Source organism: Callithrix jacchus, chromosome 2 (genome assembly GCF_049354715.1).
Source record: "Callithrix jacchus isolate 240 chromosome 2, calJac240_pri, whole genome shotgun sequence".
Taxonomy (NCBI): domain Eukaryota; kingdom Metazoa; phylum Chordata; class Mammalia; order Primates; family Cebidae; genus Callithrix; species Callithrix jacchus.
The window spans coordinates 107,469,503-107,497,399 of NC_133503.1; the positions used below are offsets into that span (position 1 = coordinate 107,469,503).

Here is a 27,897-nt window from a genome sequence, read left to right on the forward strand (position 1 = left end):
TGTGTGCTTCTGAAATCTATGAAAGGAAATACTCCAACCTCTCAGAAACATCATTGGCCCTTTGTAAATCGATGTTGCCATGGCAAATGTTTTCATTTAATACTGGATTAGCTGAGGGTGGGAGTATGACACATTGTACAAAGAAATGTACTTGCTATTTTTATATACCCTCCTCTTTAAAAGTGCTGTGAGCTTTGAGGTGACTTTTGCCTGTTAAGACAGAGCCATTTCTCTAATGTGTACATCATATTTGTCCTAAATACATGATTAAGGAGAAGACATTATCTGTGAAAAGCAATCTGTGCCTTGAAAAAGTATGTTCTGTACTTTTGCTTAAAAAATGCAACATTCATATGGAATAGTTCCAAATGCTTTTCTTGAAGAGCGTTATTGAAATATTAATTCAGACTAAATAAATCTGAAAATAAGTGAAACAAAGAGAATTTTTCTGGTAGCTAATAAGTGCAGAGAGAATCACTTTTCTTGCTAATGTGGAAAGATATGCATGGTTGCCTTCCATACATATCTTTAGAATGACCACAATAAAAAAATGACCTCCTACAAATCTGGATTTATTTGTTTCCAAACGTATACCAAATTTCCTAAATTCTTTAACTAATCAGGCTCTTTTAATAGCACCATTGCAAAGGAGGGAAATAGGATTTAAAAATTTATCAATTAGAGGCTCTGTGTGGAAAACCCCTCTAGAGATTTTTAAAAGTAGGGACTTATATCAAAACACATGATATCTAGCTGTATCCTTTTTGTTGGTGATATTGTTTATTTCTTTATTAATTTTTAACAACTATAGAATAAATGATCTTTTCAATGATAAAATAACATGGATAAATATTCCCTAAATCTTCCATTATCCTCCTTCTTTGCTACCTCTCCAAGGGAACCAGTGTTTACAGCCTGATATGACTCTTTGTAACTTCCTCCATGCTAGTTTAAAACTAAATAACCAAACTGACACATGTAGATTGGGATCTTTGGTATTATTTATTTTTATTAAGATAGGATCACACTTAGGGAAAAGAGGAAAAGACTAACTCGCAGCTCCCACTTGGATGGACAGAACAGCATGCAGACACCCACACTGTGAACTTCTGTTCCAAGAACTACTGCAGGAACATACCACAAAGACCAAGAGAACCCACAGACCCTTTGAAGGAGGTGGCTTGCCAGTGCAGGGTCTCTGGGACAGCCTAGGAACTGTGAATTGGTTTGCTTCCTCAGTTGGGAGGCTTGTAGCCTGGGGCAAGTTCTCAGCCCTGCTCACCAGCTGCCTGGAAATAAACTGTGCTGTTGAGGGGCAGGAGTGGTGGGAGAGAGACCGGTCTTTCAGGCTGTAGGCTGCATGGGAGCTGGGCGAGGCCTGTGACTGGCAGCTTTCCCCTACTTTCCTGGTGACTTGTGTGATGCAGCAGAGGCAGCCGTGATCCCCCTGGGAACATAACTCCACTGGCCTGAGAATCACACTCCCATCCCACACAGCAGCCACAGGGGATCTGCTCAAGAGTCTGAGCTCTGACAGGCCTAACACTGCCTCCTACCTGATGGCCTCTCTCTAGATGCCCTTACAGGGGAAGACAAAAGACATAATCTATTGAGAGCTCTATGGCCCTGCCTACCGCCTGACCTTAGGGCAAACTTGTATCCTCTTTATAATATCACAGCTTACATGCTCTTGAAAGTTCTATCTCCTGGCTGGAGGTCAAAGGACACAAAACCAGTGTACTTAACAAAAATACAACCAAAGACCCTCACAGAGTCTACTTTATCCCCCAGCTACTTCCACTGGAGCAGGTGCGGCTATCCAGGGCTGCGAGGCCTGAGGATGGATCACATCACAAGACTGTTTGCAGTCACTTGCCCATACCAGCCTAGAGCTGTAGCTCTGCTGGGTAGCTAGATCCAGAAGAGAAATAACAATCACTGCTGTTTGGCTCTCAGGAGCCCTGTACTAGGGGAAAAGAGACAGGACAGAATCTGAACAGCAGCCCTGAGCCCCAGATCTTCCCTCAACAAATTCTACCCAAATGAGAAGGAACCAGAAAAACAATTCTGGTAACACGAAAAAACAAGTTTCTTTTACACTCCCAAAAGATCATACTAGCTTACCAGCAATGGATTCAAACCAAGAAAAAAATTTCTGAATTGCCAGAAAAGGAATTCAGGTCGATTATTAAGCCAATCAAGGAGGCAACAGAGAATAATAAAGTCCAAATTAAATTAAAAAAAAAATACAGGACATGAATGAAAAAAAATTTCAATTTACCCTTGTAGTTAACATAAATAGAAAACAATCACAACCTCTCGAAATCAAGGACACAGAGAAATGCATAATGCACCAGAAAGTCTCAGCAATAGAAATGAACAAGTAAAAGAAAGGACTTCAGAGGGCCAAGACAAGACTTTTGAATAAACCCAGTCTGACAAAGACAAAGAAAAAATAATTTTAAAAAATGAACAAAGCCTCCAAGAATCATGTTAAATGACAAAACTTAAGAATAATTGGTGTTTCTAGAGAAGATAAATCTAAAAGTTTGAAAACCTTCCTTAAGGGGATAATCGAGGAAAGCTTCTGAAGCCTTGCTAGAGATCTAGACAACCAAATTCAAGAAGCTCAAAGAACATCTGGGAAATTCAGTGCAAAAAAAATCATCACCTGGGCACGTAATTATCAGGTTATCTAAAGTCAAGACAAAGGAAAGAGTCTTAAGACATGTGAGGCAAAAGCATCAAGTAACCTATAATGTAAACCTATCAGATTAACAGTGGACTTCTCAGCAAAAATCCTACAAACTAGAAGGGATGGGGGTCCTATCTTTAGTCTCCTTAAACGAAACAGTTTTCAGCCAAAAATGTTGTATCCAGAGAAACTAGGCTTCACAAATGAAGGAAAGATAGTCTTTTTCAAACAAACAAATGCGGAGAGAATTTGCCACTACCAAGTCAGCACTATCAGAACTGCTAAAAAGAGCTGTAAATCTTGAAACAAATCCTCCAAATATGTGAAAATATAATCTCCTTAAAGCATAAATCTCATAAGACCTATAAAACAATAACACAATGAAGAAAAAACCCATAGGATGAAGACCTCAGCAAGGAAAACTACAAAACACTGCTGAAAGAAAACACAGGCAATCTAAACAAATGGAAACACAACCCATCCTCATGGATGGGTAGAATCAACATTGTGAAAACAACCATACTGCCAAAAGCAATTTACAAATTCAATGCAATTCCCATCAAAATACCACCGTCATTGCTCACAGAAGTAGAAAAAAAAATCCTAAAACTTATATGGAACGATAAAAGAGCCCACACAGCCAAAGCAAGGCTATGCAAAAAGAACAAATCTCGAGACATTACATTACCTGACTTCAAACTATACTATAAGGCCATACTCACAAAACAGCATGGTACCAGTATAAAAATAGGCACATAGACCAATGGAACAAAATACAGAACCCAAAAATCAGGCCAAATGCTTACAGTCAACTGATCTTTGTCAAAGCAAACAAAAACATAAAGTAGGAAAAGAACCCTATTCAACAAATGGTGCTGGGATAACTGGCTAGCCACATGTAGGAGAATGAAACTGGATCCTCATCTCACCTTATATAAAAATCAACTCAAGATGGATCAGACTTAAATCTAAGACCTGAAACCATAAAAATTCTAGAAGATAATATCAGAAAAACCCTTCTAGACACTGGCTTAGGCAGAGACTTAATGACCAAGATCCCAAAGCAAATGCAACATAAACAAAGATAAGTAAGTGGGACTTAATTAAACTGAAAAGCTTCTGCACAGCAAAAGAAACAATCAACAGAGTAAATAGACAACTCACAGAGTGGGAGAAAATCTTCATAATCTATACATTCGACAATGGACTAATTTCCAGAATCTACAAGGAACTCAAATTAGAGAGAGAGAGAAAAATCCCATTGAAAAGTAGCTAAGGAAAAAATCACAAGCATTCCTATACACCAATAACAGACTTAAAGAGAGCCAAATCAAGAATGAACTGCCATTCACAACTGCTGCAAAGAGAATAAAATACCTAGGAATACAACTAACAAGGAACGTAAAGGACCTCTTCAAGGAGAACTACAAACCACTGCTCAACGAAATAAGAGAGGACACAAACAGATGGAGAAACATTCCATGTTCATGGTTAGGAAGAATCAATATCGTGAAAATGGCCATACTGCCCAAAGTAATTTACAGATTCAATGCCAACCCCATCAAGCTACCAATGACCTTCTTCACAGAACTGGAAAAAACCACCTTAAACTTCATATGGAACCCAAAGAGAGCCCGCATAGCCAAGTCAGTTCTAAGTAAAAGGAACACAGCAGGAGGCATCACACTCCTGGACTTCAAACTATACTACAAGGCTACAGTAATCAAAACAGCATGCAAAACAGAGATATAGACGAATGGAACAGAACAGAGTCATCGGAGGCAACACAACATATCTACAACCATACAATCTTTGATAAACCTGACAAAAACAAGCAATGGGGAAAGGATTCCCTGTTTAATAAATGGTGCTGGGAAAACTGGCTAGCCATGTGCAGAAAGCAGAAACTGGACCCCTTCCTGACACCTCACACTAAAATTAACTCCAGATGGATTAAAGGCCTAACACCATAAAAACCCTAGAAGAAAATCTGGGCAAAACCATTCAGGACATAGGAGTAGGCAAGGACTTCATGATAAACACCAAAAGCATTGGAAACAAAAGCCAAAATAAGCAAATGGGACCTAATCAAACTCCACAGCTTCTGCATAGCAAAAGAAACAGTCATTAGAGTGAATCAGCAGCCAACAGAATGGGAAAAAATTTTTGCAGTTTACCCATCTGTCAAACAGCTGATATCCAGAATTTGCAAAGAACTCAAACAGATTTACAAGAAAAAAACAAGCCCATTCATAAGTGGGCAAAGGATATGAACAGACACTTTACAAAAGAAGACATATATGAAACCAACAAACATAAGAAAAAATGCTCATCATCATTGGTCATTAGAGAAATGCATGTCAAAACTACATTGAGATACCATCTCACGCAAGTTAGAATGGCGATCATTAAAAAATCTGGAGACAACAGATGCTGGAGAGGATGTGGAGAAATAGGAACACTTTTACACTGCTGGTGGCAGTGTAAATTAGTTCAACCATTGTGGAAGACAGTGTGGCGATTCCTCAAGGACCTAGAAATAGAAATTCCATTTGACCCAGCAATCCCATTACTGGGTATATATCCAAAGGATTATAAATCATTCTACTATAAGGACACATGCACACGAATGTTCATTGCAGCACTGTTTACAATAGCAAAGACCTGGAATCAACCCAAATGCCCATTGATGATAGACTGGACAGGGAAAATGTGGCACATATACACCATGGAATATTATGCAGCCATCAAAAACGATGAGTTTGTGTCCTTTGTAGGGACATGGATGAACCTGGAGACCATCATTCTCAGCAAACTGACACAAGAACAGAAAATGAAATACGCATGTTCTCACTTATAGGTGGGTGTTGAACAATAAGAACACATGGACACAGGGAGGGGAGCACTACACACTGGGGTCTGTTAAGGGGAATGGGGGAGGGACAGCGGGGGTGGGGAGTTAGGGAGAGATAGCATGGGGAGAAATGTCAGATATAGGTGAAGGGGAGGAAGGCAGCAAATCACACTGCCATGTGTGTACCTATGTAACTATCTTACATGTTCTTCACATGTACCCCAAAACCTAAAATGCAATAACAAAAAAAAGAAAAAAACAAACAACAAAAAAAGAAAATTCTCAAAAGAATATATACAAATGAACAACAAACATATGAAAAATGCTCAATATCACTAATGATCAGGGAAATGCAAATCAATATCACAATGTGATACCACCTTAATCCTGCAAGAATGTCCACAGTCAAAAAATCTATAAAATAATATATGTTGGTGTGGATATGGTGAAAAGGGAACACTTCTACACTGCTGGTGGGAATATAAACTAGTGCAACCACTATGGAAAACAGTGTGGAGATTACTTAAAAAACTAACAGTAAAACTACCATTTGATCTAGCAATCCCACTACTGGGTATCTACCCAGAGGAAAAGAAGTCATCATACAAAAAAAGATCCTTGCACATGCATGCTTACAGCTGCACAATTTGCAGTTGCAAAAATGTGGAACCACTCAAATGCCCATCCATCGATAAGTGGATAAAGAAAATGTGGTATATATACATACACCATGAAATACTACTCAGCTATAAAAAAGGAATGAAATAATGGCATTCACAGTAACCTGGATAGAACTGGAGACCTTTATTCCAAGTGAAGTAATTCAGAAATGGAAAACCAAACATCGAATGTTCTCACTCATAAGCGGGAGTTAAGTTATGAGGATGCAAAGGCATAAGAATGATACAACAGACTTGGCGGGGAAAGGTGGGAAGGGATGAGGGATAAAAGACTACACATTAGGTACAGTGTGGGTGAGAGGCGCACCTAAATCTCAGAATCACCACTAGAAAACTTATTCATGTAACCCAAGAAACACCACATGTTCCCCCAAAACCTATTGAAATTAAAAAGAAAAGGTAGGATCACACTTTTGCACATAACTCTAGTTTGTTTTTCTCACTTAATATACAATGGCAATATTTCTGGGGCAGAATATGCAGTTTTAACTAAGACTTTTGTTAATTGCATAAACTTCTATAGAATGACCTCCCCAAAGTTTAAGGATATGAGTAGTTTTACTTTAGAAGATAACTCTAATAACTAAACTAAAAAGTTTGTAGTAGTGCACCCTCCACCAGCAATGTATGAAATTGTCCCATGTCTTCCCATCCTTAAAAGCTCTTTATAGTATAGCTCTTTTCAATTTTTGCCAAATTCATGGGTTAAAAAAATAGTAACTTTTTTTCTGTTAATTTATCTGATTATTCACAGGATTGAATTTTTGTCATTCTGTTACATTAATATTCTTAATTTACTTTTCGGCTGCTTGTCTTCTCAGAAATCTCAGGAACTCTTTATATACTTGATATTTTAACTTTTTTCTGTAATATGTGTTTTTAATTTTTCTCAGTCTGTTTTTGGTTAAATAATTCTCATCTTTGTAAGTCTGTGTGTGTATGTATAAAAATAATTTTTTACTTTTCTAGTCCCTTCTACAGTTAGTGGTCTGTGAAGATTTTAAGTATGTAAATTTCAGTTATTTTCTATAAAAGCATCCATTTCCTCAAGATTATAAAATATACAGAAACACAGTTGCACATAAGTGTCTAAAAATTTCTTTTATCCTTTCTAATTTTTAATAATGCATAATTTTTGACATTTAACAAATGCTTAGGCTTGCCATGAGTTTATTTTAAAGGGCTTTTCAAAGAAATAATCTATTTTGTTGATGTTTTCCATTTTTAAACCTATTTATTATTTTTAACTTTTATCATATTCATTTCTTTTTATTGATTTTAATGTTTATCTTCATTTCTTAAGTTGACTTTATATTTATATTTTACTTTATTCTAGCTTTCATTTTAAAGGAATTTAAGATTATTAACTTTTCTCTGAGCACTTCATTAGCTGGGTCTCATAAGTTTTATTATCCAGTATTTTCCTTACTGGATATTACTAGAGAGAGTCATTGCTCTATAGACAATTTAAAATTTCAGGTTTGTTTTTTTTCCTTGTTTCAGGGGTTGTGCAGAAAAATGGTCCTTAATTTATAAGTTGTTAAGTCTTCCATGACATCATTTCTTGGTCTAGTTCTAGTTTTATTGAATTATAAGTGGATGAGTGTATAAAAATTCTAATTACTGTAGTCAAATATTTATTAATGTCCTGCTATGTAACATTTTATAAATATTTTCTATGTATTGGGAAAGAATTTGTATTCTCTTTCCCAAATGTAAAATTTGTCTATATATGTTAGATTATATTTACTATATGTTAAATGCAGTCATATGTCACTTTTTTTTCTTGAGACAGATTCTCACTCTGTTGCTCAGGCTGGAGTGCAGTGGCACAATCCTGGCTCACTGCAACCTCCACCTCCCAGACTTAAAGGATTCTCCCACCTGAGCTTCCCAAGTAGCTGGAACTACAGGCATACACTACCATGCCCAGCTAATTTTTGTATTTTTTGTAGAGAGGAAATTTTGCCATGTTGCCCAGGCTAGTCTCAAACTCACAGGCTTAAGTGATCTGCCTTCCTCAGCCTCCAAAAGTTCTGGGACTACAGACATGAGCCATAGCACCGAGCAAGTCATATGCCATTTAACAATCTAGAAAATTTCTCAGAACATATCTAATAATTTCCTTACTAGAAATGTTCTGGGGATATGCTCTAAGAAATATATCAGGTAATTTTGTCATTGTGCAAACATCATAGGGTGTACTTACACAAACCCAAATGATATAAGTTTACTACACACCTAGATTATATGGTATGGCCTTTTACTTCTAGGCTACAAGCCTGTACAGCATGATACTACACTAAATATTGGAAGCAATTGTAACACAATAGTATTTTATATCTAGATGTATCTAAACATAGAAAAGGTACAATAAAAATATGGTATACAAGGTAAAAATGGTAAACATATATTGGGCACTGTATTATACCATTCTCACATTGCTATAAAGAACTACTTTAGACTAGGTAATTTACAAAGAGGTTTGATTGGCTTACAGTTCTACAGGCTGTACAGGACATGGCTGGGGAGAGCTCAGGAAACTTACAATCATGGCAGAGGGTGAAGGGAGAGCAGGCACATCTTATATGACCAAAGGAGGAGGAATAGAGCACAGGGGAAGGTGCTACACACTTTTAAACAACCAGATTTCATGAGAACCCACTTACTATCACTAGAACAGCAAGGGGGAAATCTGCCCCCATGATCTGATGATCCAATCACCTCCAACCAGGCCCCTCCTCCAACACTGGGGATTACACTTTGATATGAGATTTAGGCAGGGACACAAATCCCAACCATTTCAAACTTGCTATAAATGGAGCTTGAAGGACTAGAAGTCTCTCTGGGTGAGTCGGTGAGTAAAAGTGAAGGCCCAGGACATTACTGTACACTACTGTAGACTTTATAAGCACTGTACACTTAGGCCACAACAAATTTATTTAAGATTTTTTCTTTCTTCAATAATAAATTAACCTTAGCTTACTGTAACTTTTTAACTGTATAAATGTATTAAGATTTAAACTTTTTGACTCATGTAATAAAATTTAGCTTAAAAAGCAAACATTGCACACTTGTATAAAAATATTTTCTTTACATCTTTATTCTATAAGCATTTTTCTATTAAAATTTTTTTTTACTTTAAAGATTTTTGTTAAAAACTAAGACACGAACACACACTTTAGCCTAGGCCTGCGCAGGTCAAGATCATTAATATCACTGTCTTTCACCTCCACGTCTGTCCTCCTGGAAGGTCTTCAAGGGCAGTAACATACAGGGAGCTGTCATCTCCTATAACAATGCCTTCTTCTGAAATGCCTCCTGAAGGACCTGTTGGAGGCTCTTTTACAATAAACTTTTTTTTAAACAAGTAGAAGTAGTACACTCTAAAATAATCTTAAAAAGTACAGTATAGTAAATACATAAGCCAGCTACATAGCCATTCAGCATCATTATCAAGCATCATGTACTATACATAATTGTATTGCTATATTTTTATATAACTGACAGTACAGCAGGTTTGTTAACATCAGCATCACCACAAACACGTACATTATGAAGTTATGAAAGCTACAACATTACCAGGTGATAGGACTTTTTCAGCTCCATTATAATCTTCAGTCTGTTGTTGATTGAAACATTATTATAAAGAACATGACAGTAAATAAAATTATTCTATTTACTGAAATATTCAGATACAATTATATTTGCCTTTTGAGATCTATTTGATACACCAAATATGCTACAGAGGGATATTTATGTATTAATAATTATAGAGGGATTCTCCCTTTATAATTATAGAAAGAGATTTTAATCAACTTCACTAAGTCTTTTTCTTTTTTATTTTATCTTTTTGAGAAAAGGTCTCACTCTGTCATATAGGCTGGAGTGCAGTGACACAATCCTAGTTCACTGCAGGTTCAACTCCCTGTGCTCAAGTGAGCCTCCTGCCACAGCCTCCTGAGTAGCTAGGACTACTGACACATAACACCACGCCCAGCTAATTTTTAAATTTTTTTATTGAGATGGAGGTCTCTCCATGTTGCTGGGGTGGTCTCAAACTCCTGGCCTCAAGCAGTCTTCCTGCCTCAGTCTCCCAAAGTTTTGATTAAAGATGTGAACCACTGCATGCAGCTCACTTTGAATTTTTATTTTAAATATTTGACAGTGATGGTCTCTTATGCCCATAGTATATAAATTTTTCTATCTCCTAACAAGTTGTACCTTTAATAATTGCTAGTTTCTTTTAAAGACAAAATTATAAAAATTGAGGTTCTGAGTACTTCATCTGTTTACAGCACTATTTCTAGAATGCTAGCTTTACAGGAATTCTAAATTTTTGTTTTCAAATCTCTTTCTCTACCCCTTGAACTACAATCTTCAAATCCTACGGCCTCCACAGATGTTTTCTGAATAAAGCAAGGGACAAATGTAGATTCTAACCCGCTTCCATAATGTGCTCTAGAAAATTATGATTGCAGTCCTGACTACTGTCGCAATTACTCTCTTTATTCCCAACTTGATCCTCTGTATTCTGTATTTCAAGTATTCTAACATATTTATCAATAGGGCCTTGCATTAGCTGCTTGACAACATTTCTTAACTAATCCACTATAATGTAGTTCAGGGCAAAAATGTTAATAACTAAATTCACTGATATTTACTGGGCTTTACACATATTAGTTTACTTAACTGCAATCCTATCAGACAGGAACTATAATTATCCCAATTTTACAGATGAGAAAACTAAAGCACATAAAGGTTTAAGTATCTTGCCCAAGGTCTTGCAGCCAGCAAGTGGTGGAACAGAGTTCTGATTTGTTTTGTATATATAATGACGGACAGATATTATCTCCTTGATTAAACTCTAGCCAGGCTCCTGCAAGCCCTCCTCTTGACTAGGCCTCCACCATGGCTTACAAAGACTTGATAGACACTAACAGTTTCTGACAGCTCAGTGCCATATCCTTAAGATGATTCTAGCTCCATGTAAAGTGCGTGCCTGAGAAAACTCAAGTTTGCCAAAAAAATCTAGTTTCTTCCAGCCAATACCTGAGAATAGAGCCTCTGTCTTCCAGTCTCTGTGGTGGGATGGAATCACAACTTCAATAATTTCCAGCTAGTGAACACAGCTGGCCTAATGGCGTTATGCCAACTAACCCTTTGTAATGTTTCACTTTCCCGACTCTACTGAGCCCCCACTTACTACTTTTTCCTACTATTTCTCCCTTTAAAATGCCCAGTCACTTCTGTACAAATCAACTGTTGATTAAATTCAGTCCCTACCACTTTACGAATGTCCAGCTTTGTTTATCTTTGACACAATTTATAATGCAGAAATGAGGGATGAGAGACACAAAAGTGCGAAAGATGAAGGGCTTTGGAAGTAACTATAAAGTCTTGGGCTTTTAATGTGAGTGGTGCAAGAAACTCTTCAAGGGTATTTGTAGAAGAGTAATGTATTCTGACTTCTGTTTAAATAGAATCTTTGTGACTACTGAGTGGAGCCCAGATTGCACTGGTGCACAGGTACAAGGTAGGTTAGTTAGGAGGGATATTGTAATAATCCAGGAAAGACAGGATGGTACCCGGGTCAGAGTTGAAAAGATGGCTGTCGTGAGAAAAAGCTGGAATTGAAGTATAATGAAGGTAGAATGAACAGGATTTACTAGCATTTTGTTTACAGGCTATGAGGGAGAAAAGAAGCATAAATAAAGACTCTAGTAATTTTGGCCAAGAGAAATTACACCACAAGAATTGCCATCTAGTGAGGAGGAGAGTTCTGAAATATAATATTCCAAATAAGAGAACTCTTGTTTACCCGGCCGGGCTCAAGCCTGTAATCCCAGCACTTTGGGAGGCCGAGGCGGGTGGATCAAGAGGTCAAGAGATCGAGACCATCCTGGTCAACATGGTGAAACCCCGTCTCTACTAAAAATACAAAAAATTAGCTGGGCACGGTGGCGCGTGCCTGTAATCCCAGCTGCTCAGGAGGCTGAGGCAGGAGAATTGCCTGAACCCAGGAGGCGGAGGTTGCGATGAGCCGAGATCGCGCCATTGCACTCCAGCCTGGGTAACAAGAGCGAAACTCCGTCTCAAAAAAAAAAAAAAAAAAAAGAGAACGCTTGTTTATAATTATTTACTCATGAAAACTGAATAGGTAACTAAGGAACAAAGATCAAAGCTCTGTTAACCTTGCAGTGATATTTTTGTTCTTTATGTTCTGTTAGTCAGAAGACACTGTTCATGAGATGCCAAAGGTTAAATCCATTTATTAGCCTAAATGGAATTGTTTCTATCGGGGAATGGGAAACTACAGCCGGTGGGCTGACTGCCTTTTCTAGTAGACACAGTTTTGAATTGAAACAAAGCCAAGCCATTCATTTACATAGTATCTATAGCTGCTTTCTAACTACAACAGTCAAAGCAGAAGCTATATGGCTCACAAGTTGAAAATATTTACTATGTGATACTTCTTTAAGAAAGAATTTGGTAATGTCTAGTTAGATTTAGATGAGAATGACAAAAAAAATCTGTTAAAATAAATGAACTTAAGTTGATTGCAAGGTATCTTTTAACCTTGGTGAAGTGACCAAGAATATCTTACCAAAATTCGGATTATTGCACGTCTTTCTGCATAGGTATTAGAAGAAAATTATTCAAGGATTTAGGATGGCCTGGGTATAGTGGCCCACACCTGTAATCCCTGCACTTTAGGAGACCAAGGCAGAAGGATCACTTGAGCTCAGGATTTTAAGACCAATCTGGGAAACACAGCAAAACCCCATCTCTAAAAGAAATAAAAAATGAAGCCAGGTATGGTGGTGTGTGCCTGCAGTGTCAGCTACTCGGGAGGCTGAGATGGGAGGATCCTTTAAGCCAAGGAGGTTGAGGTAGCAGTGAGCTTTGACTGCACCACTGCATTCAGCCTAAGGGGCACAGTGAGATCCCATCTCAAAACAGATAGTAATAGTTTAGGATGAAGCCACTAATGTGTATTTTGTTTAATAAAAGAGAGCTTATGTTTTTACACTATATGCAAAATAAAAATATATGTGTGTGTATATGTATATATATATACCTGCACACATAAAAACACATAGAGTAAAATTCTGTGGGAGATAGATCATGAACAGATTGGCAGTACAGAATTATAAAATGAGCCATGAGTTTCAGATTCAAGTAAATCTGTATTTAAATCCTTGTTCTCTTTACTGGCTATTTGCTAAGAACAGGTTACTAATCTCTTCTGGTTTCAATAATATAAAAAGTGGGGATAATAATGCCTTGAACACAGACGTTTTATGGGAATTAATGAGACAGTGGATGTAAAGTGCCCAATATAGTAGTGTTACATAATGAACACTCAATAAATATGTTTCTCCATTAAAATATTTACCAGGAAAAAAAATTTAAAAAAAAAACCAAAAGGACTCTAAACCTTGTTGAGAAAATAGGTGATAATAAGGGATTCCTTTATATTGTAGGTAATTTAAAAATATTCTCAAGCATCATGTTAATTCAAACAAACTCAAAATTGATTGAAAATAATAAATACTCTCTTTTGTTTCTAATTTTTTTATAAAGAAAGGAAAAAAATAGTCAATGTATACTCATACTTGCAGTTCTGAACCCTGATATGTGACATGTTTATATTATCCTCACAGAAAAAAATATTGTTAATAGTTCAGTTGTATCTTCACCTCGGGGACATTAAATAAGTTTCAGTAAAAATAAAGAGGAAGCATCATAATTTAAACTTAAACAATTGACAGTGAATGACATGTGAATTTGTCATTTATAAGAGCCATTTAACATTTTTGTAATCTATTTAATTCATATAATTAATGCTTGCCGATAAAGCAAACAGTAAATATACAAATGTATCTAATCTGAGATTTTGGCATGTAATGTTTTAAATGACACCAATCCTGAGCTTTCGAAATAGAAAGGTAAAGAAGAATGAATGTGTGGCAGCTAAATAAACAAAACAAGGGCTTGGTGGCCATCCTTTCTAATAATCATGCTATTTTCTTTGCTATTAGCTTTCCCATTGGTAAATGGAGATAATATTAGTTTCTCAATTTGGGGAGGGAGGAGATAACAGCATTTTAATTTATTTTGTTCTTTTCACGAACCTTGCAATTTTATACACACTGCCTAAGTCTTTCAAAGTAAAAAGTACATGCTAGTCCAGAATTAGGATGTTTCTCAATATGCCTCCTTCAATAAGAAGATCACCATGCTAGTTTTTATTTTTTGTGAAAGGAGAGAAAGGGATAGGAGAAAAAGAAACCCTAAAAGCCATGATTCATACATTCATTTTAAGACAATGACTTAATGTAATCAATCTTCACCCAGGGTTGTTCTTTCTAGAGGCTGGCCCTGGAGCCACCACTTGTATCTTGCACATTCATGGCAGACATCGCTTATGTCGCTAATGGGTCGCTGCACCCTTTCCCACCAAGCCCCACTGTGGCCTCATAATTCTTAACACTTTCCAGGCAGCTCTTCCCAATCAAATGTATTTGGCTCAAAAAGTAACCCTCATTTGCTATGTCTATTCTACTGTACAGATTCAATTAGATGAGGGTGAGGCCTGTATTGTGGACAGTTCACAACACTAGGGAAGGTATGCTGGACCATGGCTGCTGACCACACAGAGGCGATCAGGAAATCCATGGGGCTCCTGGAGTTGGATGGGGATCTTCTTTAAGCATTTCCAGCAATCATACAGCTGCTTCGCGAAGAGCTTGGATCCATTTTCCCCACAAGAGTACAACAGATATCCTACCAGTGGCTGGTGCCAAAAAGGCTGTTGTTTTCTCTCCTGCAGTGAGGTTTAAACTGGAAGTCAAGCTGGCCAATGAGGGAAAACAGTAAAATGGGGATGTGAGGTGTCTCCCTTCCTTTTATTCTTCTGTCCAAGAGCAAACTTAGAATTTTAATTTCAAAAGAATGCAAATATTAGGTACTAACAACCAGAGAGAAGGAGATAAGGAAATCGCTATCCCTAAAGTACTAAAAACTATTCCAGTAAAGCCTCATTTTTTTTCTGGAATGCTTGCTAATTTTTTTTTATCTTTTACATTAGGTTCTGGAGTACGTGTGCAGGTTTGTGATACAGGAAAATTATGTGTCATGGAGGTGTGGTATACAGACTGTTTCGTCATCCAGGTAAAAAGCATAGTAGGCTGTAGGTAGTTGTTTAATCCTCTCCCTCCATCTACCCTCCACTCTCAAGCAGGCCCCCTTGCTAACTCTACTCTAAGTTTTTAAGCATTGACTGAGGATATGTACATCTTTTTACACAATGATGAAATTAAGAAAATATATAGACAACATCATGATAGCCTCAAAACTAGACAAAAGCCAAGCTTCTGTACAACTAAGTAACTTTACTTATAAAGTCTAATTTAATTGGCATTTTGAATTTAATAAAAACAATTCTTCATTTAACTTGTGTATTACCTCTGATAAAACAGATATTCTGAGCAACTGCCACTTATAAATGATGTTATGATTACGGTTTGATATAGTACAACCGATTCCTTACAGGGGTACAGAAAGAAAAGCCCATGAAAGCTGGGTTTGTTTTACAGATTATGCATGCATTGTGGAGGCAAAAGAATCTCTTTCTCATGTTAGAAAATGAAAGAAGTTAAAGTATATTAGTTAACATTTTCTCATGACTCTTCATTTGAGAAAATAGCAAAGTGAAACACAGTGAAAAGCTGCTGAGAAAATTTTGTAGGAGTATTTTGTTCATTCTGGTTTCATTTCAATGACAATATTCTTTCACCAATATTTTAAAATACTAACTTAAGATTCTAATTTCAGGTTTTTCAACATGTTGCTCTGGGGTACCTGATATGATCCTTAAACTCAGAATTGTTCTGTTTCTTGGCAATAGATATATGTGCTTAGATACACAGGGACTGGCTGTTTTCCAATTTCAATGCATGATCTGAAGAGTCCTTTAAAAGAAAAATGCTGAATGAGACAAGAATTTGCAAGAGGTTCAAAAAGGGAAAGGTGTATATCTTCATAGTTCTCAGATCATCACTCCCAAAATAAGGGAGGGCAATGATTACACTAATGACAGCCTAAAGCATCTTCATTGAAAGCAATTCAATTAATATAAGGCTTTAAGAAATCAGGCTCAAGGAAGATATTTAATTTTGTAAAATCATGTATTGTTTTGCAAATTTGTTTGCATTTGTAAATCCTTAAGCTAAGAATACAGAGGACCTAACTTGAGCAAAAAGCAAATAAATAGAATGCTACATAAACTTAGGATTCGAAAGCATATAAATTAGATAAAAGTGTTTTTCTTGTGTTTTTTTTTTAGAGAGAGTTTTGCTCTTGGTGCCCAGGCTGGAGTGCAATGGCACAACCTTGGCTCACCATAATGTCTGCCTCCAGGGATCAAGCAATTCTCCTGCCTCAGCCTCCCAAATAGCTGGGATTTCAGGTGCCTGCCACCATGCCAGCTAATTTTTGTATTTTTAGTAGAGCTTGGGTTTCACCATGTTGGTCAGGCTGGTCTCGAACTCCTGACCTCAGGTAATCCACCAGCCTTGGAATCTCAAAGTGCTGGGATTACAGGTGTGAGCCACCACACCTGGTAATGTGTTTTTTTAAAACAAGGTCAATGTATAAAGTCCTTAAGAAAGCAGACACTGAAAAAATTCAAGGCTTATTTCAAACATATATATAAAATAAAAGGTTTCAAACCGATACTTCTTTTAATAACTTCTCTTCCAAGCAATATAAAGAAGTATAATTCTGAAAAAAGCATATCCATTCTCATTGTTCCTTTCGTCTCTCATGATAGGGTCATTTTTAATGAAAATAACTACTTACAAATACTTAAGGGCACCGAAAGATTTACTTCTTTGCATATTTTATTCAGGTTTCTCTTGCCTAGGTTTGTACTTTCTATTTTTCTTCATTTTCTTCACCTTCGTCTCCTTCACAGTGAGTGCAATATCTTAGCTTTTCCATGAAGCCGTTGCTGAAAGCCTAAGGGTTAGCAATTTCTTTCTAATCTCAAGATTCATTCACATTTCCCTCAACACACATAATAATTATATTAGCATACATTTTCTCTACCGTGTGCAAGGCAACTCAATATTATGTCACTCAGTCCTCAGAACATCCCTGGTTAGTGTAGGATAATAAACTATTATTATTCTTTCTACAGATGAAGGAACAGGACTAGCTGGTTAAAAAACAGATCTGAGTTGAGACTGCAAAAGCTGAAGCCAGAATGCTGTCAGCCCAGCCCCAACGTCACGGGTTCTGTTCTAAGCCCTGGATTTGAGTTACATTTAGGCAATAAACTTTATGGAAAATCATTGCAATTATACTTAATTTATTATATTTAATAAATAAATATTTTATTTATTAAAAAATAAAACACCCAAGGGATAGTTAACATGTCAAATCGATATCACCACACTATGACTATAAACAGGCAGTTTATCACGTTTTGTTTGTTCCTATAAGAGTTGGTGACAGCAAAAGTCCAGAAGGTCCTGGGTGAGAAAAAGAGTCAAAAAAAGAAACAGCGCTAGGAGAGAAGTCTCAAGATATTATCACTTCATGGCTCTGCTGGATTTGAAGCCAGTGCCATGGGACACCAGATTCTGACTTTATGATAGGCTATTTAAAGTTGCCTACTCTTCTCTCTAAACTACCCAAAGGCTGGAAAAACACTGATTAACAGAGTTAAACACTGATTATCCATTTCTAAAAAAGGATGGAAACTATTTTCAAATTTTTAATTGCCACTTTAAAGTCCTGTGGTATGGCAGAATGACAACTCAGAGGCCTAACATGACTGGGCATCCTTGATAAGACACTAATCTAGGCTTGTATTCCATCTGTATAAAATTAGCTAGTTGCACTATCTGTATTGTGTCTCAGGTTCTTTCCACCTCTGTTCTACATCTGCTTGTTTCTCTATCCAAACCTACCTAACAATCTCAAGTTTTCCAAAGAAAGGATACACGTCAGATTTACTGATGTAGCTTTCATTTTTACCAAAACTTAAGATGTACTTTATTAAAAAATACCTGTGTGGAATGAATACATTTCTTTAATCAACATGTCTCTCAATTACCAACTCAAGTTCTTGTTCCTCTGCTCCTTCTTTAAATGTTGCTCTTCTTGATTGTCTGCCATCAAAAAAAAAAAAAAAAAAATCCTCTGCCATTTAACTCATCAATGCCTTTCTTTGTTTTTATATTTTCCTTCATCTTCATCTTTTATGATTTTTAAATGTTTGATCTTCATAGTCTACTTATTTCTGAATTTTTTCTTTTTCTTTTGGCTCCTGATCATTCTATTTTCTTGGACCTTTTTACACTTTGTTTTTCGGCCAACTCTTTGTTCCATTCTACCTTTTGTTTCTTCCCTCTAATACTTTTTCATTTTTCTTTCTTCCTTTTTTCAAAAATCTCCTTTCCTCTTAATGACTTGTGTAAAACTTTGGTTTTATCTTCATTTAAAGAAAAGAATACTTTCTTCAAAAGTACTTACGGCATCACAGCTCTTCGTCTTCTTCACGAGAACACCAAGTTCAGAAGGAGAGAGGTTCTGAAGGTTCTGTGTTCCCCTCTTCCTGGGTATATTCAATGGAGAGGCTACCATTTCTCATAAAAGTTTACAAAGTATTAGATCTGTATGTCAGCTGAACCAAATTACATACTCATGGCACATGGTGGATAGAGAGTGATGGGAAAAAAGTGGAAGAAATATTCAACAAGCAGTTCTGAGCTGTCAGGCAGAGTAACTGAATCATTTACCCAGTAGCTACAGTGGCATAAGACAAAACCTTATTGAAACAAGAAAGGCTAACAAAACTGAACACTGCATAAGTAGTGATATCACCAAGCATCTACATTCTTTCATTCTCTCTGCATTGCCCTCTATGGTGTTAGTTTTATTCTAGGCATGGCTCCTAGAACTCAGCAGACCCTAGCACTACAAGCCCACTGCTTACATGAAACAGAAAAAACACATACTCAGAGAAACTCCTAAGATTCAAATGGTCTAAATCACACATTTTCTTTTGAACCAATCATCATGGAAAGGGAGGTGGGATATAGTCAATTACCAATCATGGTCTATGTGTTCCATTTCTGGAACCTGGGTAGGAAGCTCCTGGGAACCACATGGTCTCAGAGAAGGGGCAAGGAGGCAATCAGCTACTTGCTGGAAAGGCAACCAGGAAATGTGCACTGCATGAGGCAAAGGTGAATATAGACAGTGCAAAATAAAAAGTAGTTATCTAAACAATGTATGTTCTTTCCCCATGGATTTATTTGGAAAATTATATAAGATTATAAAAATGAACACATTTTACTTTATGAAAATGGGGCTCCTCCACATCCTTTTATAATCAACTCTTCTAGGATCCCTTACTGAGATTTTGGATCTCATCACAGTTGCCCATTATTACTGTTAAGTAATTTAAACGTTATTATTAAATAATGAGAAGAAAGAATAACAATAGTGAATCACAACAAAAGACTATTTGATAAAATAATGATATTCTTGCGGGAAAAGAGTGCTTAAAACCCAATTAGTGGATACCTTAAAAGAAATACACTCAGTTCAAGCAAATATAGGGGGAAATCCACTTTTGTAAGTGAGAAGAGACAAGAGACACACTTGATAAGTGAGCAACTGTTGTTCTTGTCTCCTAGTCTCAATCTCATTTCACTTGTTGCGGTTAAATACTAAATAAAAAGCTTATGAAATTAAAAGCTAGCACAGTAACAACTGAATGCATGGAAAGTCATCTGCATGATCATATGGTGATAAGGAGGGAGTAAAAGTCATTTTTATAGTGGTAGTTATTTATAGACAATCATACGCAGGTCTTCAAATAAATGAATGCCAATTCTTAGACCCCCAAAAAAGGCGTGTGTGTATTCTCTAGAGCTTCGGGATGTTAATTGCAAAGGGAATTCTGCCCAGTAAGTAGAATACGAATACCTTTATTTCCTTTGTACTGAAAATAAAATAAAAAAGAAAAGAAAAATAGAATGTTATCTGCAACAATGAGTCATCGGCTACTGCAGCCCCACAATATTCAGGTCTTTCCCTGTCTCTGCAGCCCTTCAAAAGGAGAGGACTATCTTTTAATGACACACATAAATCCCTGAACTGCCTGGCTGCAAAGCATAATTAATTCTGGCCTTTTAATGCTTAATGAAACACCTTGCACACATGACAGCAGTGGGTTTGAGCTTCTTGTGTGTTCCTAAAAGAGGGAAAGCCCTAGCAACAACCTAGTTCTACTCAAAATGCTCTATAAGTCACATTTATATGAGTTTTACCATTATTTCAAAAATACATCTCTTATAACGAGCAAGTCAGGCTAAAGAAAACTCACAATCAGCCACCTGTATGAACAGTTTTCTTAACCTTTACAAGTGTGGAATGTATTGTTTTTCAAATTCTTGGCAGTAAACACATTTTTATTTCTTCACTTGTGGTTGTATTAGAAGGATATCTAAACAAAGTAGCTTAGATGCAGCTGCTCAATATCATTTTCCTTTATTAGGATAATTTTTCATATTTTAATGCATACTTGCATGCTGCATTACAGAGGCCATTACTCCGTAGAGAATCTCAAAATGTAAATTTTCAACATTCCATTTCAAGCCACAAAAGACAATATCAGTAAAAATTTTAAAAACAACATTTAAGTGAAAGATTCACCTTGAAAAACTTAATCCTCTTTATAATATTCAATTATTCTAGCCTTAGCTGGAGTCTTGAAAGCAAATGCCCATGTTTAAAGAAGTTCTTACAGCTGTAAATGCAGTTTCCTTACTTTAATTATAGACTATCCAGAACGAGTGAATAATGAAATACAGAATTCCTCTCACCTGTTTAGGTGTGACCCCAGGCATGCGAATATCCAGTGCGAAATCTGATGAATCAATAGGAATTACAGGTCTGGTGGTACCAAGACATTCACTGGACAATGGTCTGGTAGTTTCTTTAAACCTTGAGAAAAAGAAGACAATTTCAATATTCTTGAACATAATGCAATCTAAACTTAATCTGAGAAGGGGAAAGAAAGGAATTCTATGACCTTAAGGATGATTGATTTAAACCCGTTGAAAACTCTAAAGATGTGATGACTACATAATGTTCTTAAACATACTCAGATTTGCATTTCATAGTCCAATAACAATATATACCTAATTTGTAAACAAAATATAACCAATGCAACCAACCAGGCTAGTTTAAAACTCCATTCAATAACAACTTGTCAGAACACGTATTGGTTTCAAGTTAATGAAGATACAATATTAATACATAATAAATTATCACAGGCATGCCAATTTTCTAATGGCAGAAATAGTAACCATAATCCAGTAAAAATTTTTGTAACTATTTTGGTGTTCAGAATTACTAATTAGAAACAAAGCCAACCATAATCTTGCTAGGAGACAGAGCTGTTAAGAGGAAGAAATAAAAGACTGCAATGTGAATTACAAATGTACAAGTACATAAATATTTAATAAGGTAATTATGAGGCGTTTGTATACAGCTCAATGTTTCCTTGTGAGCTATTACAGTCTATGATCTGCTTCTCCTCGACGCTGATGTATCTTTATATTTTATCCTTCGAGCTATTATAAACAAGAAGGCATTCAAATCTAAGCGATTATATTGTAGTTCCTGAAATACTTCCCCAAGAGGGAGTGATTAGTATTGGAAATCACAACTTCTAATTGGAGTTTTGGAAGCCAGAACTGCTTGGCTACAGTACAGTGGGCTTTTTCTGCACGGGGGACTTCACAAGAAGTTGCTGTGCTAAAATTCCAAGTCATTCCCGCAAAGAACATCAACCTCTTCTATTTTGCCAACACCCTGGTTCATAAAAGTGATTACATTTCTCAACAGCATGCACAGAAACCATCCCAACCACGAACACCCACCTCTTAAACACAGAAAGTGGGCTTCGGAAAGCCAGACAGCTGCTTGGGAAAACAAGGAGGAGAACTAACAGGCTGGGGACGCGGCCAGCCATGTCCACGCTGCTCCGGCCCCGCCGGGAGAGGACCCGGCAGCGCAGCGCGGGGCTGGGGCCGGCGGTCGGGCAGCGGCGCCGCCAGCAGCCTCTACTTCATGGCCCGGGCGCGGCGGGCGTCCTGCGGCGGCCACACACCATCCGCGCGTGAGAGCAGCGAGCTGGCCGCGCGAGGCGTCTCGGTCACGAGCGGCGGGCAGACAGCCGTGGGCAGGCGGGACTTCTGTCCGGCCCGCAAGCGGAAGCGTGGCTCCCTCCAGCGCCGCTCGCGTGCCCTGGCGCTGGGGCTAGACGCGCGGGTGCCTTATCACTCCGGAATGACAGGGACTGTTAGGGGCATCACCCAAACGCGAGCCAGTCATCATTCAGAACCTGCAAAAATAGAAGCAGATAATGGATGACTAACACGTTACAGCATTTGTCCTCAGCAAATCCCAGTTGAGGTTCTTTAATACATTAGTAGTTTCACAAGCTTGCGTCCAAGCCTGGGGAAAATGCTGGTCTGTTGAGCTCCCGCCCCCACGAGCGGCCCCAAGATTTCAGGAACCCCCAACGGCGTAGCCTCTGTAGAGACCCTGTTCCGCCTTTGCTTCCTCTTCCTCCCTCGCACCCACTCCTGTTTTCTTTTCCTACTTCTTTCCCCCTTTATCCTTCACAGCCGCCCCACTATGAATTTTTCCTTACTTCCTCTATCCCGCCTTTCTCTCATCAAAAATGCTCTTAGTACCTCTGCTGAATGTAGACATCACACAAATGACCGGTTAAGGCACGAGGAACAAATCAAAACAAAACAAAACAGAACGAAAACAGGCAAAGACAAAGAACTTGTATACCACAGTAATCAAATAGAAAATTTGATAGAAAAAGACTTTGAGAACAAAGGCATATTTATATACATGCATCACAGAGCTACAGATCTAAGAGGAAAGATACCTCCTACCAAGAACTCCAAGGATCATAACAGAATTGGCCAAGTTCTCAGAATTATTTTAAAACAAGTGAAAACGCAGTAGCTAACATGATACACAAGATGTAAATGCCCATTTAAAAATCCTGCATCTAATATGCAAAATAATAATTTTGTACTTTTAAGGCATACCTCTCTAAAGATATTCTTTCCTCAAGTTCGGAGTTTTACAACAGAATTAGAAAGAGTAGGAAGACTCTTAGCTGCCCCCAAATGAATTTTATCTACAAAGGGTATGATCAAGAACGTCACATTAATACAAATGAGAGGCCACGAAGACCTAGTGTGACAGCTCAACGTTTTATAAGAGGACTTAACTAGGCTAAACTTGAAAATATTCATCTTTTGACTTTATTGTTCTGAATACAGTTAAGACTGTGTATCAGACCTGCAAATTTTAGCCTGAAGGCATAAATTAAAACTGTATAATTCACAATATAAAAATACTGTACTTCCAAAGAAAGAGATTAAAATTTTATTTTAATCAGTAACTATAAACATGGTTCCAAGAATCTCAAATGAATTTGATGAGATGTGTAACAGTAAAAGAAAACCTAAGGAAAAATCATATCAAAATGCTCCACAGTCTCTGAAAATACCTCAGCCTCTGAAAATCACAAGATAGTGAAGGTAATCTAAAACAAAACAACAATCTAGAACCAAATCGAATAAAAAAGCACTAATCTTAAATAAAGTGAGACTCTTCATGATCAGTGCTTTCTACATAGAAGAAGCATACCGTATAGCAAATATAAATAAAACCTGACTTAACATCCAACAAATTCAAGGATGCTTGAGGCTCACCAGCAGTCAAGGACCAGCTCATTTACATAAGCAATGACATTTTTAAAAGACTGATAATATTTGTTTGAACTTTCTCTTTGGCTTGCTGGTTGAGCTTTCAGAAACAAAAACCTTCAGCTTTGTCCTTATCCTGTGGGTAAAGGAAAGAACTTACGGAGGAAGAGAAACGATTGGCCTGAAGACTATGCTATTACCTTTGTTAGCAACAAAGTGTAATCCTGTCAAACGACAATACTTCACATTCCCTGAGGTTCTTTCAAAAAAAAAAAATGTATATATATATATGTATGTATGAAGAAGGGATTATGTTTTAATATAACATTCAGAACAGGATTCAAGGACAGTCCCTCTTCCAGTTGGCAAGGAGATTTGGTATCACACAAACACTTGAAAACACATTTAGTATTAAAATTCTCTAACAGGAACACACCCTTAACTACTAGCCTTTGGAAAAAGAATTCCACTTATCTCTTTGATTTTAATTACCTCTGATGTCCCTAAACCACCCATTTAAAGAAAAGGGAATTAAAGTTGTGGGTAGAAGCAAAGTTGGTATTTGTAGCCATGAATAGAACAAAAGGTCTTATAAAAGTGAAAGCTAATTATGCTTCTTGTTTCTGGATGACTTATAAGCTAAAGACAAAATACAAATCATCATGTGAAAAAAAAACCATGAGTATTTTATAATTCCTGATAATGTGGAATATACAATAATCAAATTGTATTAATATTTTTATTTAGGATTTAAAAATTTTAAATATATTTCACTGAGATAATTCTTTAAGTCATCCAAAAAAAAAAACAAACCCTTAATTTCAATACTTCATACAAAATACTGTAATACATACTGGAGTTTTATAAAATGAATAAAACTAAAAAAGAATATAGTCTATTAAGGGAGATGAGAACTTTACACTGTAACATAAGGTAAACTTGGGATGTAGTATTCTATATGAGTACTATAAAAAGAGACTCAGAATTTTGAAGAAGGAAAGAATCTTCAAAAGGAGGGCAAGAAAAAAAGAAAGGTAAAAGCAGTATTCAGTGGAAGAGGTGGCTATTGAGCAAGCCTTGGAAGGCAGAGTTTCCACTGTGGGAGGTGGACAATGAGCATTCCAGGTACAGGGAAATGGCAGGAGCAAAGGAACCCAGGTGGGGAACAGAATGTGTTCATAAAGTAATAAAAGTTCTGCCTCCTAGACTCAAGCTGCAGGCCCAGATTTACTATTTTATCTGTAATACAAATCACATGTTTTGTTTACATATCCAAAAAATGTTCAGGTAAGAATGATTTATAACCATATGGATATTAATTCTGGGAGGAGTATTAGTAGGTAGTTAAGTACAGCCTAGTCCAGAGGACCATAAAACTAATTTGACCCTTACAAAGTAGGCAGTCCATTCCCTCTAATTTTCATTTTTAAATGGTCATTTTGACCTATATTCATTTATAAGAGATGCAGGACAGCATAGTGGGTACCTGTAAACTGAAGGAAAACTGCCTGATTCCTGGCTCCACTATTCATTAGCTGTGTGAAACTAAGCAAGTACCTAACCTCTCTACCTGCAGTTTCTTCATCTCCAAAATGGACAAAGTCATATTATCTACCTTGTAAGGCTGTTGCCAGGAAAAACTGAATTAATACCCCTAGAACAGTGCTGGACACATAATAAATGTTCCCTATTATTGTTGTTGCAACAAATATACGTTGAATGCCTGAGACTCTGAATGGTGTAGATGGTGATAATCAAGACAGTAAAATTCCCACTCTCATAGAAATTACTCTCGGCTGGAGAAAAACAAATAAAAATGACTACTAAACTGCAAATTTCATTTTCTTTTAAGGAGATTTTATGCGGTTTCCTTGAATGACTTATGATTAAACTGATTAAAAGGTGCATATCCATTCACATAGCAATTTGACTTCTGAGGATTAATTCTTGGGCTAAAACTGAACAAGACACGACTATGTTTATAAAAATATTTACTAGTATTTTTTGTAATAATAAAGACCTGAATGTTTATAATGGCAAAGAACTGAAAGCAATTTAAATGTCCTTCAATAAGAGATTTGTAAAAAAACAAACAAATGAAAAAAAAAAACCAAAAAACAACTTATAGTTACAAAAATCACAATACTATGCATTCCTTTTTTAAAAAGACAATATATGTCTATTTTAAAGCCAAGGGCATATACTTTTTTTTTTTTTTTTTTTGTCGAGGAGTCTTACTCTGTCATTCACGCTGGCTCACTGCAACCTCTGCCTCCCAGACTCAAGTGATCCTCCTGCCTCAGCCTCCTGAGTAGCTGGGACTACAGGAACACCCTGCTAATATTTGTATTTTTTGTAGAGAGAGTTTTTGCCACGTTTACCAAGTTGGTCTCAAACTCCTGAGCTCAAGTGATCTGCCTGCCTCAGCCTTCTAAAGTGCTGAGATTATAGGCATGAGGCACCATGCCTGGCCTCCAAGGGTATAATCTATAACATATTTTTTGCATAACTTAAAATATTTTTAAATAATCTGAAACTTATAGAAATGCTGGAAATATACTACAAAGAACTTTTTCCGTAATCATTTTAGAGCTACTGATCTGATGTTTCATCACCTCTAAACACTTCAGTGTGACTTCCTAAAAACAAATACATTCTGCTACATAACCTCAATAAAACCATCAAAATAAAAAAATTCACATCGACACATTACTAACATCTAATCTTCAGGTTCCAAACTTTACCCACTGTTCTAATAATGTTTTTTATAGCAAAATAATCCAGTTCAGAATCAGGCATTCCAAGGAAAGTTGTCATGTCTCCAGTCTCCTTCACTCCAGACAGTTTCTCAATCTGTCCTTAGCTTTTATGTCCTTGACTCTGTGGAAGATTACAGGCTAGTTATTTTGCAGAATGCCTCTCAATTAGTGTTTGGTTCATTTCATTATGACAAGATTCAGGTTATTCATCTTTGGCAAGAGTATGACAGAAATGATGCTGTGTTCTTCTCACTACATCTGTATTAATTGTCCATTGCTACATATCTAATTACCCCAAAACACAGTAGGTGAAAACCATCTTGCATAGTTTCTGCACATCAGGAAAAGCTTAGCTGGGAGGTTCTCTTATGAGGTTACAGTTTAGATGTGAACCAGAACAGCAGTCGTCTAAAGGCTTGACTGGAGCTGGAAAATTTGCTTGCAAGGTAGCTTGCTACATGGCCGGCAAGTTAGTGCTGGTTGTTGGCAGGAAAAATATGTCCTCACTATGTGCCCTCTCTCTCAGGCTGCTTGAGTAGCCTCACAGCATGGCAGCTGGCTTCTCCCAGAGTGAGCAGTCTTTTATTACGTAGCATCAGAAGCCACACACCGTCATTTCTCTGACATCCTGCTGTCTATCCAGGTCAGCATCACCCACCGAAGGAGAAGACCACCCAAGGCCATGAATAGGTAGGTGGAGAGGACCATCTGCTTGGAAGCTGGCTACCACAGCATTTTATTAAGTGGCCATGATTGTGACTTGTCTCATTACTGACAATATTAAGTTTGACCAATTTTGATTAAGTTGATGTCTTCCAGCTGTTTCCACCATACTGTTACTATTTTTCCCTTTATAATTAATACTTTTTGGTTAAGAGGTTATTTTTCTTTTGAGACAGCGTTTTGCTCTGTTGCCCAGGCTGGAGTACAGTGGCATGATTGTGGCTCACTGCAACCTCCACCTCCCAGGCTCAGGCGATCCTCCTACCTCAACCTCCTAAATAGCTGGGACCACAGGTATGTACCACCACACCCAGCTAATGATTTTTTGTAGAGACAGGGTTTCACCATACTTCCCAGGCTG

At 37.1% G+C, this 27,897-nt stretch overlaps 1 protein-coding gene across 27 annotated transcripts in view; it reads right to left on the minus strand.

Annotated features, from left to right (window-relative positions):
- Nucleotides 1-27,897, minus strand: part of PAM (peptidylglycine alpha-amidating monooxygenase) — a 289,959-nt gene that overhangs the window by 144,020 nt on the left and 118,042 nt on the right. For all 27 annotated transcript variants that reach the window (XM_078365116.1, XM_035291164.3, XM_002744737.7 and 24 more), the window contains 2 exons: nucleotides 22,198-22,661; nucleotides 21,136-21,256 (listed from right to left, as the gene is read on the minus strand). In XM_078365116.1, coding sequence (XP_078221242.1) covers nucleotides 21,136-21,256; nucleotides 22,198-22,289 — 213 coding nt within the window. In that variant the 5' untranslated portion in view covers nucleotides 22,290-22,661. The remainder of the gene's footprint in view (nucleotides 1-21,135; nucleotides 21,257-22,197; nucleotides 22,662-27,897) is intronic.